General features: G+C 39.5%; 2 protein-coding genes across 2 annotated transcripts in view; one reads left to right on the top strand and one right to left on the bottom strand.

The window, feature by feature from the left end:
* LOC139478643 (probable proline--tRNA ligase, mitochondrial) overlaps nucleotides 1-1,957 on the top strand; it is a 16,688-nt gene extending 14,731 nt beyond the window's left edge. Inside the window, exon 13 of the mRNA XM_071261203.1 lies at nucleotides 508-1,957. Coding sequence (XP_071117304.1) covers nucleotides 508-627 — 120 coding nt within the window. The 3' untranslated portion in view covers nucleotides 628-1,957. The remainder of the gene's footprint in view (nucleotides 1-507) is intronic.
* LOC139478644 (NAD kinase 2, mitochondrial-like) lies at nucleotides 1,423-16,443 on the bottom strand. The gene is made up of 9 exons (XM_071261204.1): nucleotides 16,067-16,443; nucleotides 14,573-14,661; nucleotides 13,593-13,763; nucleotides 11,657-11,746; nucleotides 11,122-11,355; nucleotides 8,977-9,128; nucleotides 8,289-8,429; nucleotides 7,397-7,436; nucleotides 1,423-6,872 (listed from the first exon to the last, which is right to left on the bottom strand). Exons 1-9 carry the CDS (start codon nucleotides 16,313-16,315, stop codon nucleotides 6,731-6,733), a joined length of 1,308 nt encoding a protein of 435 aa, XP_071117305.1. The 5' UTR covers nucleotides 16,316-16,443; the 3' UTR covers nucleotides 1,423-6,730.

Raw genomic sequence — 16,443 nt, 5'->3', positions numbered from 1 at the left:
TTAGAAATGGTCTTCAGCAACCCATGCTTGTTGTAAGAGGTGACTGACGGGATCGGGTGGTCAGATTTGGTAACTTGGTTGATGCATGTCATGGTATCCTAGTTATGTCACTGGATTGTCTGATCCAGACTCGATTATTTACAGACCGGCGTCATATAGCAGGAATATTGCAGAGTCAGTGACAGGCAATCAGATGAATTTTCACATCATGGAATAAAATAATTAAAATCAATAATTTGTAAGCCCCCCCATATAGTTTCACTTTTTAGCAGCATGTTTCTTTTATTTTTTAATTTTACATCCTTCTGACTTTCCATTCAAGAAGTGTTTGGTAACTCTATTTCCCTTTTTTGGTAAGCCAAGTAAAAAACAAATAATGTCCTTATTCAACCAACTTCATGGAACCCCGAACCTTATTTATTTAATATGTTAAAGTAATGTTTTCCGACCATACCAACACACTCTAGTACAAGGCAGACTAAAGCATACCCAACATTCTTCTTGCAGGCCCTGGAGGCTGAACCTCAGTACGAAGTAATCCACACGCAGGACGCGGAGCCAGTCTTCCTGTCACGTGACCAGCTACAGCATCGTCTGGCATCAGTAGACACTGTCTCACTATCATGAAGTGCGGGACTCAGTAGTAGATATGCTGTGATCCAATTGGCGAGAAGAGAAAAGTTATCATACTGTGCCTGCTCAGGTATTACCACAGTACAGGCAGGCAGTAGTAGCAGCGGTTCCTGCAAGACAAAGGTGCATTGTCTCGGCAAGTCTGTGATTCTGCAAATCCTGGCAGCAGTACAAAGGGGTGCAGGGGGGGCACCTGGCACTGTTATTAGAGATTATGTTTATGGCCACAGGCTTAAGACAGAGCATTTCTATCTCTCCTTGGAGTTGAACAATTTATTTTTTTTTCCACAATTTGTTTTGAGATCATCCAGCATGTCCCACCAACAGTTTTTTTTAAATACAATCTGAAGAGGACAATGTTGAACAGTAATTTTGGAACAATTTTGTTTGGGTAGGGTGGGGTGGTATATATAATCCTAAGCCCCTTTAGAATACTTTAAACTATCTCACTCCTTTCAGATCCAGGTTACAATGGGTCTTCAGCAACCCATGCTTGTTGTAAGAGGCAACTATGCTTGTCGTATGCATCCCAGTTGCGTAGATCGATGCTCATGATGTCAACCACTGGATTGTCTTGTGCAAGCACGCTTATTTACAGACCGCCATCATAATGGAATATTGCGGCATTAAACAACAAAGAAACGAAACACACAAGCAAAGCATCCCTTAGACCCCTGACACCATCTCAGATCACTGGGTCACGTGACGAGGACGAGAGGATACAGTGATGAGAAATGAACTCCATTGTGGCGTGTCCATGACTACAACAGAAGTCAGGCGGATGTTAGATTCATATTTATTCTGGAGTACGAGGTGTTGTACAGCTGCTAACACTTACGTTCCAGAGGACGCTTGGTGGGTGTCAGCTACTCAACATCTGATGTACTTTGTAAAAAAACAGATTGTATTGAATATATATTTTACATAAATACGTTAGCACTTTCAATGCGAGTTGCTTCTCTACAGTCACAGAAACCATAAGAATATATTAGGCTTTAAAAATATAAAAGAATGGGTTCTAAGGCAATGGCTTTTAAAAATATAGTGCGGGCGGGCGGTGGTCTTTTGTTTTGGTTGTCGAAGCTAGTATGTAACCAAATTTTGTGGAATATTTAAAGATTTTCTGTTTTAAAATGGAAATAAAAACAAATGTGCACAGACTTAATGATGGTGTGGGCGCTGCCTGAGAACCAAGACTATTATTTTTTTTAGCCTTACCAAAGAATAATCCCACATCACGCATGTCAAAATCTTGATTACTGAACACATAGCAAAACAATATTAACTAGGTTGTACTCCTTTCACAACCTATTCTCACGATAATGGCACAGCAGCAGTAAGTAATTTGAGACATGAAATGCACATGTAAAATAAATGAATTTCAGTCCCAGTATCTACCTGTGATTGCTCCACTTTTCTATCCGACACTTGTTCAATGGAATGCACACATGCTACATGATTTTTTCAATCTCATGAATATCAACACTTCAGCACAGATCAAAACATTCCTAAAAAGCAAATAATACAAACCAGTGTTTTTTCAATAAATACGAGAAAATAATAAATTTGTATTAACATAATACAGTAGAACATGGATATAACAAACTACAAGGGACCGGAGAAATAAGTTCGTTATATTTGTTGTTTGTTATATACGTTTTCACTCGGAAACGTCCGCCATCTTGGCTAAAACAAAATACAATACACGTATATACACGTTTTCTCCTGCATCTACCGGTTATTCAGTTAAAAAGTACCAAAGTTTATATGCAATGGTCGGACGAAATTGTATCTGAAATTATTATGTGATCAGAATTAAGATTAACATAATGCAAGTTTAACAAGGTTGAATCGTCACCAGTAATTGTGTTGATTCGCGTCTGGTTGCGTACAGCCAATTGTCAGTGACACTTGACACTGAGTGAGATTTCTCAGTTCACTATACACGTCACTAATGAGTGGTAGACTGGCTTGTCGGTGATCAGATATGAGTTCGGTATATCCGTTATTTTGCTGTAGAGAGTTCATTATGTATGTAAATTTTATAAGATAAAATATAAGAGATAAATCGGGGATTTTTTAACAGTTTGCTGTATCCGTTTGTTCGCTCTATCCGTGGTCGTTATATCCGTGTTCTACTGTACTTGCTGTGTTAGGAAATAATACATGGTGCATTTGGAAACAAATATGAAGGTTCCACAAAGCTCCTCCATCAGCTGAACACCTGACTTAAAGGACTAATACATTAACTAATTGTTTCAAGTGAAACTTAAATATCCTAGCATTACCTAACAACACAGTATCTACCAATATATAACTGAAGCTTTGTTAAAAAGATTCTTGAAATGTGAAACTTTCAGTGGCAATCTGGCTTGGAAATAGCACACGCTCCCTTGAAACTAAGTCTTAGTTTTCAAGCACCAAGGACACATATATTACAAACATTGGGAAAGCCGTTAGTATTAACTCGATACTAAAGTGCTTGAACTTCAGACACAGTTTTGTGTCATTGAAAAAAACAAAAAATGTGTTAAAAACTCAAAAGACGAAAAAATATTAATTGGATGAAGAAGGAACAAAATACGAAAAAAGGCGACTAGTTTCGTTCACATGATGAAATTACATAATGAATTTTGACAATGATTGTTGGCACAATGATTTGCAGTAGGAAGTTGTAACTATGGTAACTGTTAGGTGCAACACTGATTGTTACTTTACTGTCCAACAAAGGACAAGGTATTAGTCCATATGATAAGGCACATGGCATATGCAATATTCATAAAAATATGAGGAAAACGTTTACAAACTGTTATGTAAGTTATCGGATGTGTTCACACAACAATTGCATGTTTGGGATTTATACAACAGTAGCTGAACAGTTAGCGCTAAAAAGGCTGATATTTAGAGGTGTTCAGGAAGCATGTATCAGATACTTGAACACAGCTTACTGTCTCTGGAGATGTAGATTAAGACACTTTAAACATATGGTCCAAACCTTGCAAGTTTATGACAGAAACAAAATCTTGTCAGCCATTTCAATGTCTTGATAATTTTCATACCAGTATTACCAGTGATTACTTAATTTTCTGCAAATCTAAAATTTGACATTCCCTGTGGGTCAAAATGAGCCCTAGTCCTACCATTGATCTACCTAATTCACCATTCAGTTTCACTTAACCTTAGGCGTCTGTTTGAATATGAATAATGTTCACATTCTATTTTTGTAGGTTCAATACAAACCTAAAAATATTCTTTAGTACTGACATTGACTATTAACAACACAAGTTATTAACATGTTAAAGACTCTTAACAATTATGGTTTAAATAAAATAAAGTTAAGTACCTCTTTAAAAAAAATAAAACATTCGATTCAAACAAATCAACATAAAATGTTCAAAACAAACGGCATAAAACAAGAGTTGAACAGTTGTTGATAAGAAAAAGATTTCTACATGAAGTAAGTAGCAAGGGGAATAGTATGAGAGATGCATCACATATATATGGAGTGAATTAGGGCAGTTTAGAGATTCAGGTAGGAAGGAGGTACTCAAAGATATGATATCAGATTGGAAGGAATCATATTTATATTGATATGTTGGTGTTATTAACACACCATTTAGCAACTCAATATTTGAAGCAGTGCACAGTTGTCAGTGTCAGGTGGATGAACTTGTTTTCATCACCTTAATGAAACAAATATAAATACATGTATTGACTGGATACAAATGATACCTCAACTTCTACTGGTGGACAAAGGTTACTCTCACCATGATTGTTATTCATGATAAATTTGATGATTAGAAATATATGGCTTCAGAAACTTCAATTGCGTACACAACAGCTTGTCTCTTCAAAGTGTATTTGTTATGCTGGTCGGGGTAAATGTGAAAGTCACAAAAGTGACAGTATCAGTGACAGAAATTAACAACATCCTGCAAGTTCTGACAACTTGACATTGTCAGGATTGTCATTATTTTGAACTCCAAACAGGTTCCTCATAAAATGGTTCTTAATAGCCAAGATGTTTTTTGCAAATAACCCAAGAATTTACCACTGCATTGTTCAGAACACCAAACATGCTAGGAAACTGTTAAATATTAAATTTGAATCGTCATTCATACCATCAAGAAGCATGTTATTTTTTATATTTGATTCCTACGACCTAACTAATCATTCAATGTAACGATGCATTTATGAAAAATGGGTTCTGCAACCTAATGATGATTTTGACCAGGGCCTGCTTGCACAGATCTTCAGGTGATCGGCCTCCACAAAGGGGGCTTTGTGCAAGCAGGCCCAGCCTCTCCAGTTTACAACGAAATCCCTGAACAAGCCAATGAAGGCCTGGAGGCAGTTTTGTGCTGAGAAACCATGACTTATCATCAGAATGAATGTTGGATTTGAACCCATGACAAGACAAGCCTGGCGTGCCTATGGGGCACAACTCTACAGCACCTAACTTAGGCTACTGGGTGGGTTGGTTGGTTGTTGTTAAAGGCTGCACTCAGCAATGTTACAGCTATATGACAGAGGTCTGTAAGTAATTGAGTCTGGGCCAGACGATCCAGTGATTGACATTATAGGCTACTGGGTACCACATGTCACACCCAACAACAGAGGTAAATTATTCAATTGTAAAACATCATATATTTCTTTTAATGTATCACAAGTCATGGTGACACCCATCATTGGATTGGACTCCAAATGATACAAGAACCAGTGCCTGCTCCTTGTGTACAGCAGTTGGTACCATCAGTAGACACTACCACGGACATGTACCTGAGGAAATACTGGTAATCCATTCTTCATATGATCTACATTCACATGATTTTGGGGGCGGTCGGGTAGCCTAGTGGTTAAAGCGTTCGCTCGTCACGCCGAAGACCCGGGTTCGATTCCCGACATGGGTAAAATGTGTGAAGCCCATTTGTGGTGTCCCCCGCCGTGATATTGCTGGAATATTGCTAAAAGCGGCGTAAAACCATACTCACTCACTCACTCACATGATTTTGACGAAATATTGGCACATACATTCAATATGAACTGACACTTTCAAAGTGCCGGTAGTTATGACCTGATATAAATAATGTTGCACCAGTGCAACTAATCTACTTTCTTTGGTCATGCTTGTAAACATTAGTGGTAACAAACAAATCTGATTTTAGTGAGATTAGTGCCTGATGGGGAACACCATGATGACATGGACTATAAATTCAAGGTAAAGTAACCGGTATAATATTTGGCAATATTCACATAAACAAACCACTTTGGCAATTGTTTTACCCACTCAACCCCACAATACAAAATACAGGTGCCAAATAGCTGGCATCAACATACATATACGAACATAAGGCTTAAAAAAATAAAAGAATTGGTTCTCAGGCAATGGCTTTTGAAAATATAGTGCGTGCGGGCAGTGTTTTTTTGTTTTTGGTTGTTCAAGCTAGTATGTAACCAAATTTTGAGGAATATTTAAAGATTTCTTTTGTTGAAAATGGAAACAAAACCAAAACATGTGCGGACTTTATGATGATGTGGGCGGTGCCTGAGAACCAAGACTATTATTTTTTTAAGCCTAATATAACCATTCACAAACACTGAAAATATGCTGTTGGTAAAAGTGCCTACATCATAATCTGCCCTAAACGTACATCTGTCAGTCCCCTACTACACTGCAATGGTACACAGCAAATATTACAGCCATTATCAGATCCACAGCAAACCTGATCATACAATAATATTCAAAAGAATAGAACACGTATTCTTGTGGCTGAAGGAAAAATCTTCATCAACTTTTATCTGGCTGTTTTTGCAACAGGTCTTGCCAAGGAGAATTCATTTGATTGTGAACTTTATCAGTTTATAGTTTGATGAAGGATGCAAGCTTCTCACTCAAAGATGTATGCATCTATTTCTGTAACCATGGTAACTTGCACATTTCTTCCAATCACAAGTGAATCTACAGCACACCAAACCTGATAGTATTCAATCCTCATTTGGGGTTGATGAAGAAAACAGGACCTATGTTGGCATATTTCAAGGCTTGGAATAGACTGGATGCCTTTTCACAGAGGTCATAGAGGTCATAGAGGTCTGACTAGTCCACGTGAAACATGACTGTTCGCAGGGCATCATCATCACAGATCTCCAGTGTAGCGGTAGCGCCATCGTTAAACTGGAAGGATGAACCCCCATCAACCACCAGACAGGCATCCCACATCCGAGACCGAATTACAACTCTGACAAGGAAGAATGGATGAATGAATAAATATTGCCTTATGTCACGACATCAACATTAAAGGTAATCGTGGCTGACAAGGAAGAGGATGGCATAAATGAGTTCATTCCTGCCAATTGATGTGGTAATTTAGTTATCAGGGCAAAATTTGTCTTCATTTGTCGACATAGATTTTTCTAATAACCAAGTTGTGCAATTGTGAGTTTGGTATAACATCATTTTTAATGTGATTCCATTTATATCACAGCATGTCAGTTTGATGTGGAAAGAAAGCCTAAAGTGATGCAAGTAATTACCACTTTGGTCAAAACCCATGAGCTGACAAACCTAGAAACATAATCAGGGCGAACAGGGATTCGAACACACGTTCATAGGTTTCTGGTGCATTCAAGGTACACAACTCTGCACTGCAACTAAGCCACTAGTGCCCTCCTCAATACATTGTCTAACTTATATAATATATTTAATATACATATATGATGGTGAAATACTGTTTGATGATTAACTTCTCTTTAATATACATACTTGTCAGCAAATCCTCTTGGGTTATTTGTTTTAAATACATCTGAAAGTAGAGAAGAAACAATGATAAAGGTGATAAATAGAAAACACTACAAGCTTTTTGAGGGTCGCATTCAATGTCTATCACAGCTGGAAACAACCATCAAGAAACACTACACTTACCATGTTTACATTCAGGAAATAGTGCCATACTGTGGTTTGTGCCCAGATGATTCTTACAGTGGAAAGAAATGCATATTGAGAGTGTGTACCAATTGCAAAGGTCAAATAAATATCAAAATTTAATATTTCCGCAAAAAGAAGAACATGTATGTTGAGTCTGACCACTAACTACACCTAAAACCAATATCCCTACATATTTAACTAAAATGCCAGAGCAATGGCTATAAATAGTTTTTTCATTAAGGCTGCTATGGTGTCCATATTGAAAATCAGATGAACAAATTTGGGTGTCCACCTTGATGTGAACAAACATGTTCAATGGTCAAATTAAGACAAAATATAAAATATTGCAAAACTGGTGAGTTTTTTTAGCCCAAATACTAACTGCGCTTGAAACAATTTCATTACATTTTTAGTACTGGCCATAGACAGGTTTTTCAATATGGCTGCATTGCCATGTGGGTACAAGCATGTGAAATGTCAGCTTCTTTGGTCCAGTGGTTTCTGAGAAGTTTACTGACTATGCTACTGCCCGATAGCTGGCGTTTAGCCAGGTGTGTTTCTGCACTAACTGTTGCTGTAGCTTTGCAACTGACATCAGTTCTAGAAAATTGAATTAAACTAAAAACATCCCCCGACCTATAACTGTTTGGTCCATGTTACCTGACACACAAATATATTGAGGGGGCTATACAAACACTCTGCTGGTGAGAGAGCAGCAAGATGGAAGTACCGTTTACTACAGGGTCTCTGATGCTGTAAGCCATCCGCGGTTCACTTGGGTCAAAGGTGAGAGAGTAGTTGAATGAGTCCTTGATCTTCTCGAGGAGTGAGCTGTCGTCTACAGGGAACTTGTGTTCAGTGTATTTGTTGGCTAGACAAACAAACGTACTGTCTCAGATCACACATTGTTTATGAGTTTATAGCATGTCTAAAATTGCACATTGTACAAGAGTCAGACAAAACACTCATGATCACATGCTAACCATATTAGTCTAAAATATAGAAATCCTCCCAAGATATTGCTGGAATGGCTAAAAGCAGCATAACACCATATTCATTTACTCATGTAATATATGGATATTCAAATAATATTTGAAATGTGCAAAGCCTTGAGAATATCTGAGAATTTTTAAATTTGGAGGTCATCTTACATGTTTGTTTGTTGTTTAACGCCTCAAAAAACAATATTGCAGCTATATGACAGCAGTCTGTAAACAATCGAGTCTGGACCAGACAATCCAGTGATCGACATCATGAACATCGATCTACGCATTTTGGATATGATGACATGCATCAACCAAGTCAGCAAGCTTGAACACCTGATCCTGTTAGTCGCCTCTTATGACAAGCATGGGTTACTGAAGACCATTTCTAACCCGGGATTGTCATGGGTCTAGAGTTCATCTAGGGACACTGACCTATATCTAGTATCTCCTTGACCCCCTCCACAGGGAGATAGTTTATGTGGAAGAACCAGGAACTCGACCCAGTGCCCGTAGACACCGTGACTCCAGAACTCTTCTGCTTCTCTGAGATTCCCTTGCCCACCGACAACTCGTAATAAGAAACTCTGAAATAGACATGTCAAACATAATCACAAATTATTCTGTGAACAGTCAGTCCGAATATGAACATTGAACAATTTCCCACCATATCATTGTAGCTTGCAGAAAGTGTAACCAATACACTTCACTTAGAAATGCCAGTGTTGAAGACCTCCACACCGAACCTGCCTGAGAGATAGTAGAGAGTTGTGCTTATCTCTTAACAAGTTCATCTAATAAATGGTTTTAGTTTCCAACCACACAGTTTCCATTGTCAATACTTCTGTCTTGTATACACTACATTCCTTATTTTATTCCCTTAAAGCCTAGCGCCAGGCAGGGTAACAACTAGTATAATCTTTTAACGTCTTTTGGCATGATGCGGCCAGAGGGTCGAGACACCAACCTTCCGCTCTCCGGGGTGACGCTGTATCCATTAAGCCATGGAGTTGGTCCTTTAAGCGGGAGGGAAGCCATCTACCCGAGGCAAGAGAGTTAACTGGTTAATAAAGTCAAGTTTCCACCCTTGCCGAACTAGACTGGAATTACTGGGCTCGATCGTAGCGCTACCAGTGGCTATTACCAGTTATGTCCCCTTGCGTTTGTTTCACACAAAATGGTGGCGCCCAGTCAGGACGATCTGATCGATAATCCAGATCTATATTGTGATCAATTGGGTCTTACATCGCGAAATGCATCAAATCACGAGAGCACCTTGATTAAAAACATGAAAAGATTTGGAAAATATCTGCTGACAATGAGTTGGCGGTGTACATGCTTTGCAAATCCTGCAATCGACCGAAACCTGCACGACAGTTTGCGAACCGGATTTTGATTTCGGTGCGCGATTTTGATTGGACTATGCATAGACTCGTTAGTCCAGTCAAAATGTAACTCCATAATACCAGCCTAGTTCGGCAAGGGTGGAACTGGACTTTTATAGTCAGTTAACTCTCTTGCCTCGGGAAGATGGAGGGAAGCCAGCATCTTCGCAAAATACTTCACATCGCTTAATAATGTCATGCATTGACTCAATATCAGGCAATAGTAGTGTTTGCACACTGTTCATACACAGAGGAGGGTTAATTTGACGTTCATCTCCGTTTCATTAGCTAACCAACCAGACACATATCACTAATACATGACACAGCAGCAGTGTGTACACATGGCTCATTGAACAACATGGTGTACACATAACCAGAAAAGTACGACAATGGCAATCTGTGCCTGATGATGCTACAAACATAACATCATTACAATCTATATGTAATCCATCATCAATTTCTTGTTTTTCACCAATGACCAATCAATGCCTAAATTTACGAACTGAAGATTCCTCCTTGGTTCTGTGGTTAAGCCATGATGTTACAAACATCTCAGGCGCTCCAAGGAAGAAAAGGGTCCGGCATTTTGAGAGCTAATGTTTCATAATGTTCAGTCTAGGATTGGTTGATCTCCTGAAAAAACATACTGATGTTTTGAAAGCTGAGAAATCATTGCGTTTCAACACGGAAAGGATGCCAACATATTAGGGCTGGGACGGGTAACTCGGGTACCCGGGTCGGGTGGGTACTGAATAGGACCCGGGTACCCACAGGACTACCCGGACCCGTGGTTAGTCACGTGATATATTGTTTAATGACAAAATATATCAAGAACTCTATTAGTTACGTGATATATTGTTTAATGACAAAAATTATCTAGAGCTCTATGGTAACACTACAAGTCACTAATGTTCGCATTTCTTTCTGACTGTGCACCCATTCCTTCCGATTTTTCATATGGTTGAATGAACATATAACTTAATTCAACTTCAGTGTATGAATGACCAGATTGTTTAATACATGTATCTAAAAACGTTTTGCCAGGGCTATGCTAAAGATGTTCCTAATCGGACATTTTGAGACATCTCCTGAGACAGTGGGTACCCGGGTAATGTCGGGTAATAGTGAGCTGGTACCTGGGTAGTAAATTTGGACCCGTCCCAGCCATAGAACATATTGGTATTTACAGACCCACCTTGCTGACAGTTTTTCTGCAATAAACACTTCATTGAGGGCAAGCACTGGCAGAACGCGCTGTGCTGGAATGTTTCTCACAGAACAAATAGGGTGCCGGACTTGTTCGTTCTCTTGAATGTGTTCCGTGAATCGATGTTCAACAAACTGCAGTTGTTGATCATGAAGCTCTATTGCTTCATCGTTGTTATGGCAACCTGACATGGTGATTCTTATTCTATGACGCCATTTCCACCTAAAAAAGAAAAGTAAGTAGATGTCATGTGTCAGTATCATGATGTTAGCATGTGTGCATATTCTTCATCACAGCAAATAATTAAAAAGAAATATTGTTAATACAATTGTTGTTCAACAAAAAGGAAAGTCAAATATTAAATGTCAACAAAATTCTTTGAAGAGACAATACACTGAACACATGCTAAACTGGGGTAATTTTCTAATTTTTTCATGATCACTAAAACATACTTCCGATTAAGATATGTTCCTAGCAATTGATGTTGATTAGGATGGAGTAACATGATAATAAGTTGCGATACCTGAAATTCCCATCCAGCAATCTCTTCAAAGCAGAATGGAAGTTCTTCCCACAGTAGCCAGTTTTAGGTAGACAAAGATGGCCTTCCGATCTGAACAGGTAGCATAACTATCTCAGCAAAGCATATAAAATGACACACTTTTTCAGCTAGTCATTTCTTTTATTCTTGACAAATTTCATGAAACAAAGTGGGCAAGTGAATGTTGGTTTATGCCACAGCCATAATAATGTGATATCTTATTCTTCGAAGACTTTCATGATAATGGTTGTCAATTCCAATTTCTTGAGCAACTACATCATGTACAAACGCCATCTCCTGTCCCTCCTATCAGTGATATGTGTCAGTAGGATGTTACAAGGTGAATGGACTTCAAGATTGAGGGTCAAGGTGTGTTCACGATCCTGTACACGCCGTTGACACATGTGACAAATTCATCGTTACAAGCTCACAAGCTGTAGAGACTACAGTTCAGTTAAATACATCTGTGTGGCACTAAGATCGACACTGTGTCAACCATCGACTCTCAGTATGATAACTCAACGCTGGAATTGTGTCAACCTTTGACACTCACTATGATAACTCAACGCTGGAATTGGGTCAACCTTCGACTCTCACTATGAGTGAGTGAGTATGGTTTTATGCCGGTTTTAGCAATATTCCAGCAATATCACAGCGGGGGACACCAGAAATGGGCTTCACACATTGTACCCATGTCGGGAATCGAACCCGGGTCTTCGGCGTGACGAGCGAACGCTTTAACCACTAGGCTACCCGACCGCCCCTACTCTCACTATGATAACTCCACGCTGGAATTGTGTCAACCTTCGACACTCAGTATGATAACTCCACGCTGGAATTGGGTCTACCTTCGACACTCACTATGATAACTCAACGCTGGAATTGTGTCAACCTTCGACTCTCAGTATGATAACTCAACGCTGGAATTGGGTAAACCTTCGACACTCACTATGATAACTCAACGCTGGAATTGTGTCAACCTTCGACTCTCAGTATGATAACTCAACGCTGGAATTGTGTCAACCTTTGACACTCAGTATGATAACTCAATGCTGGAATTGTGTCAACCTTCGACTCTCAGTATGATAACTCAACGCTGGAATTGGGTCAGTTGTGGTGTGACAAGCAACTGATGTGTGACAAGTAAGTGACGTGACAAGCATGTGACATCACATCAAACACAATGACATCCTTATGTCTTCACAGGCCAGCCAGCTGACTTGTATGGGCATTTTTAAGAGCGATTGGCCTATCAGAGACAAGGGTCGATTGACAAGTCCTGAGCCTCACATAGAAGCTGATCACAGTATGCTCAAGTTTTGTCCTTTTTTTCTAAAGGTCACAGATCCCTGCTTGTTTTAGTGACCTGTCAAGGCGAAACAATTTTCTCAATTTACTCAAATTGTAGCGCTTATATTGCACACCCCTAGACAGCAGCCTGTCAATAATTCAGTCTGGACTAGAAAATCAAGTGATCAGTATTGTGAACAAAGATCTACACCATAAGAGTACGATAACACACAATCAACCAAGTTACTACGCCTGACCTCCAGATCCAATAAGTCGGCTCTTACGACTGGGGAGCAATTCTAACCTGGCACACACACACCCAACCCACCCACCCCGACCCAGGGGTACAAGCTACCTGAGATAACAAGCACCACAATGATAACCTGGCACCCCCCCCCCCCCCGACCCAGGGGTACAAGCCACCTGAGATAACAAGCAGCACAATGATAACCTGGCACACACACACACCACCCATCCACACCCCCGACCCAGGGGTACAAGCCACCTGAGATAACAAGCAGCACAATGATAACCTGGCACACACACACCCCACCCACCCACCCACACCCACGACCCAGGGGTACAAGCCACCTGAGATAACAAGCACCACAATGATAACCTGTCTCACCTGTCTGGATCAGTGTTGATCCCAATGACAGGTTTACTTTTGTCATTCACTTTACTGGCAGCCAACAGGAATGTTCCGTCTCCTCCCGCTGTGAATATGACATCAGCCCAGTCGATCAGCTCAGTATCAAACTGTAGTCGACTTACAATTCTGGTCTCTATGTTAGCTCCTCTGTAGAAAGAATTGCAGAAAGAGTTGAGTGAATGTTGTTTTACGCAGCAGTCTGCAATATTCAAGCAGTGTTTTGGCAGACTTATATCTGGTCTCGGTGTTTGACAGAATGATTAATGACGCACAAGATCATGTCACACATTATGACCACCTGCTCCTCAGTAGAGAGAGGAAGGTTTACGGGTTGGTGTTCGATCCCCGGCCGCATCATACCGTTAAAGATGGTACTTGTTGTTACCCTGTCTGGCCCTCAGCATTAAGGGGATAAAACAAGGATTAGTCAACCCTGAGTCCATATACTGTGTGTGTGTGGTATCCCTGTTAAACTGTGGAATAGTATCCCAGTGGGCTAGCACTATAAAACCGGCATTAATCTGGACTAGTATAAGCAGCCACACACAGACATGTGCATGCTTGTTGCTATTGAATGCAATAAATCTTTAATGTAATGTTAAACCCCATGTCACCTCGCCTGACCTAGACTACTCTATGACAGCATATTGAATACTGAGAGTCCATTCTGCTCTGAGGTCAACACAGGAACTTAGAAAGGTAAAAGAGATATTATTGACTTAACTTTCAAATAGGATGCATAGAATATTACAAACAATTATAATTATAACCATGATAACTGAAATATTTGCAAGATGGTAGAAATAAAGGTCCATTTTGATTCATAAATGAAAATGTGATATGGTTGTCAACAATAACATGACATGTCTAATAACTGAATAATACTATGATAAAGAACCATGTTGGATATAACTTTATAATCGTGATAATTATGGTCTGTGTAACCAAACACTTACTGTAAATTTTTCTTGATAACTTCCAGTCCTGCTAGATGTGTGTTATGTCGATCCAGAAGTCCTTGATAGTCTGAGTTTTTCGACTCGAGCTAAAATGTTCATAATAATTGAGCATATGTTAAGGCAAACATGGAAAATATTGTTATCAACACAGTTTCTGATAATGGCACTTAACATTATTAACAATGAGTAAGAACAGTCATGAGTAAATGTTGTACAAATGTGCAAACCTTAATGCATTTATCTGTCTCAAGGGTTTAATGTTTGTTTGTGTGTATGTTTGTTGTTTAACGCCCCACTCAGCAATATTCCAGCTATATGACGGCAGTCTGTAAATAATCGAGTCTGGACCAGACAATCCAGTAATTGACATCATGAGCATCGATCCACGCAATTGGGATACGATGACATGCATCAACCAAGTCAGCGACTATGCTTGTCGTAAGAGGCGACTAACGGGATGGGGTGGTCAGGCTCGCTGACTTGGTTGATGCATGTCATTGATCCCAATTGCGTGGATCGATGCTCATGATATCAATCACTGGATTTTCATTGATCAAGCTAGTTATCAATCTTTTGTTCATATTCTCTGAAGTGATACAATGTTGTTTTTGACTGCGCTTAGCTGAATACTTGAAATATGTAATGTCAGCATGTGTGGTCAAGGAAAATGAAGGGAATTAACTCTTGACATTCAAGCAATGCGTAAGCTTGTTTCATACACTACAGAAATCCTCTAATGAGCATCGGTGCTTGTGTCATGCATCCTGACCACTGCCAGGAGAAAATCAGCAGGGCGACCCAATGTATTACACTCATGATCATTAATGATAATCTACTACTGAGGCCTGTCCCTCGGTATATGGTCTCTGCATGACAAGATAGACACAATTTTTTATGGATAACAACTTCTTTAATACTGTAAAAGGCGACGTTTCGGTATAGATCCTTATACCGTTGTCAAGCAAGACTGAATGAGGGGCATAGTGTAGAATATATATAGCAAGTGGATGATAACAATAGAGGATTAACAGTAACAACAGAGGATTAACAGTAACAACAAGGGCATGTATGCCCTTGTTGTTACTGTTAATCCTCTATTGTTATCATCCACTTGCTATATATATTCTACACTATGCCCCTCGTTCAGTCTTGCTTGACAACGGTATAAGGATCTATACCGAAACGTCGCCTTTTACAGTATTAAAGAAGTTGTTATCCATAAAAAATTGTGTCTATCTTGTCATCCGTCAACTTCTAAGTAATGCCTATCAAACAATTTGTCTCTGCATGACACTAGCATTAGCATGATTACTGTACTTGTAAACTTAGTTGCTAGCACATGATAGAATTTAGTTACTATTTAATCAAGTCCACTTTGATCATTAGGTGTATTTCTAATATCATATCACAGGGGCAAATCAGCATATCACCTATGGAATAGAAACATGTCAGTTCAACCTGTCAGTTATCACAATTCACATAAATACTTACATATTTCTTCAGTTCCGTCTCTGACAAGCCGCTACATCGTCTTTTCTCAAACTCGTATCTGGTTATCCTTGTCAAGACTGCAGCCTTACGCGGAGTGAAAACGGGTCTGTCATCAGAACCGAGTTCAGTGCTCAACGAACGTAAACAGAACAGTCTTGATGCCCACGCCTTCCCGGCATCTGTCAGTCGCAAAGGCATCCGATGCATGTGGCAAAACAATCTCGTGACATGCAAACACTGAACGTTCATTGTAGAAAATATGCACTGTATTGGTTGAATGATGAAAGACTCTGATAGGCTTCAGCTTCAGGGCGTATCATAACAACTTTATCGCTTTTCTACTTGAAGGTCTTGGCAGGTCCCCTGAATGGCGGCCA

Source organism: Haliotis cracherodii, unplaced genomic scaffold (genome assembly GCF_022045235.1).
Source record: "Haliotis cracherodii isolate W230 unplaced genomic scaffold, xgHalCrac1.p SCAF_4, whole genome shotgun sequence".
Taxonomy (NCBI): domain Eukaryota; kingdom Metazoa; phylum Mollusca; class Gastropoda; order Lepetellida; family Haliotidae; genus Haliotis; species Haliotis cracherodii.
Note: the sequence above shows the minus strand (reverse complement) of the source record. Positions and strands in the feature narration are given on the sequence as shown.

Coding starts and splice junctions, on each gene's coding strand:
- LOC139478644 (XM_071261204.1), bottom strand. CDS start 16,315: ATGAACGTTCAGTGTTTGCATGTCACGAGATTGTTTTGCCACATGCAT. Junction 11,356..11,656: donor TTGCTGGATGGGAATTTCAG/GTATCGCAACTT, acceptor TTTCTTTTTTAG/GTGGAAATGGCGTCATAGAA. Junction 8,430..8,976: donor CAAGGAGATACTAGATATAG/GTCAGTGTCCCT, acceptor TTGTTTGTCTAG/CCAACAAATACACTGAACAC.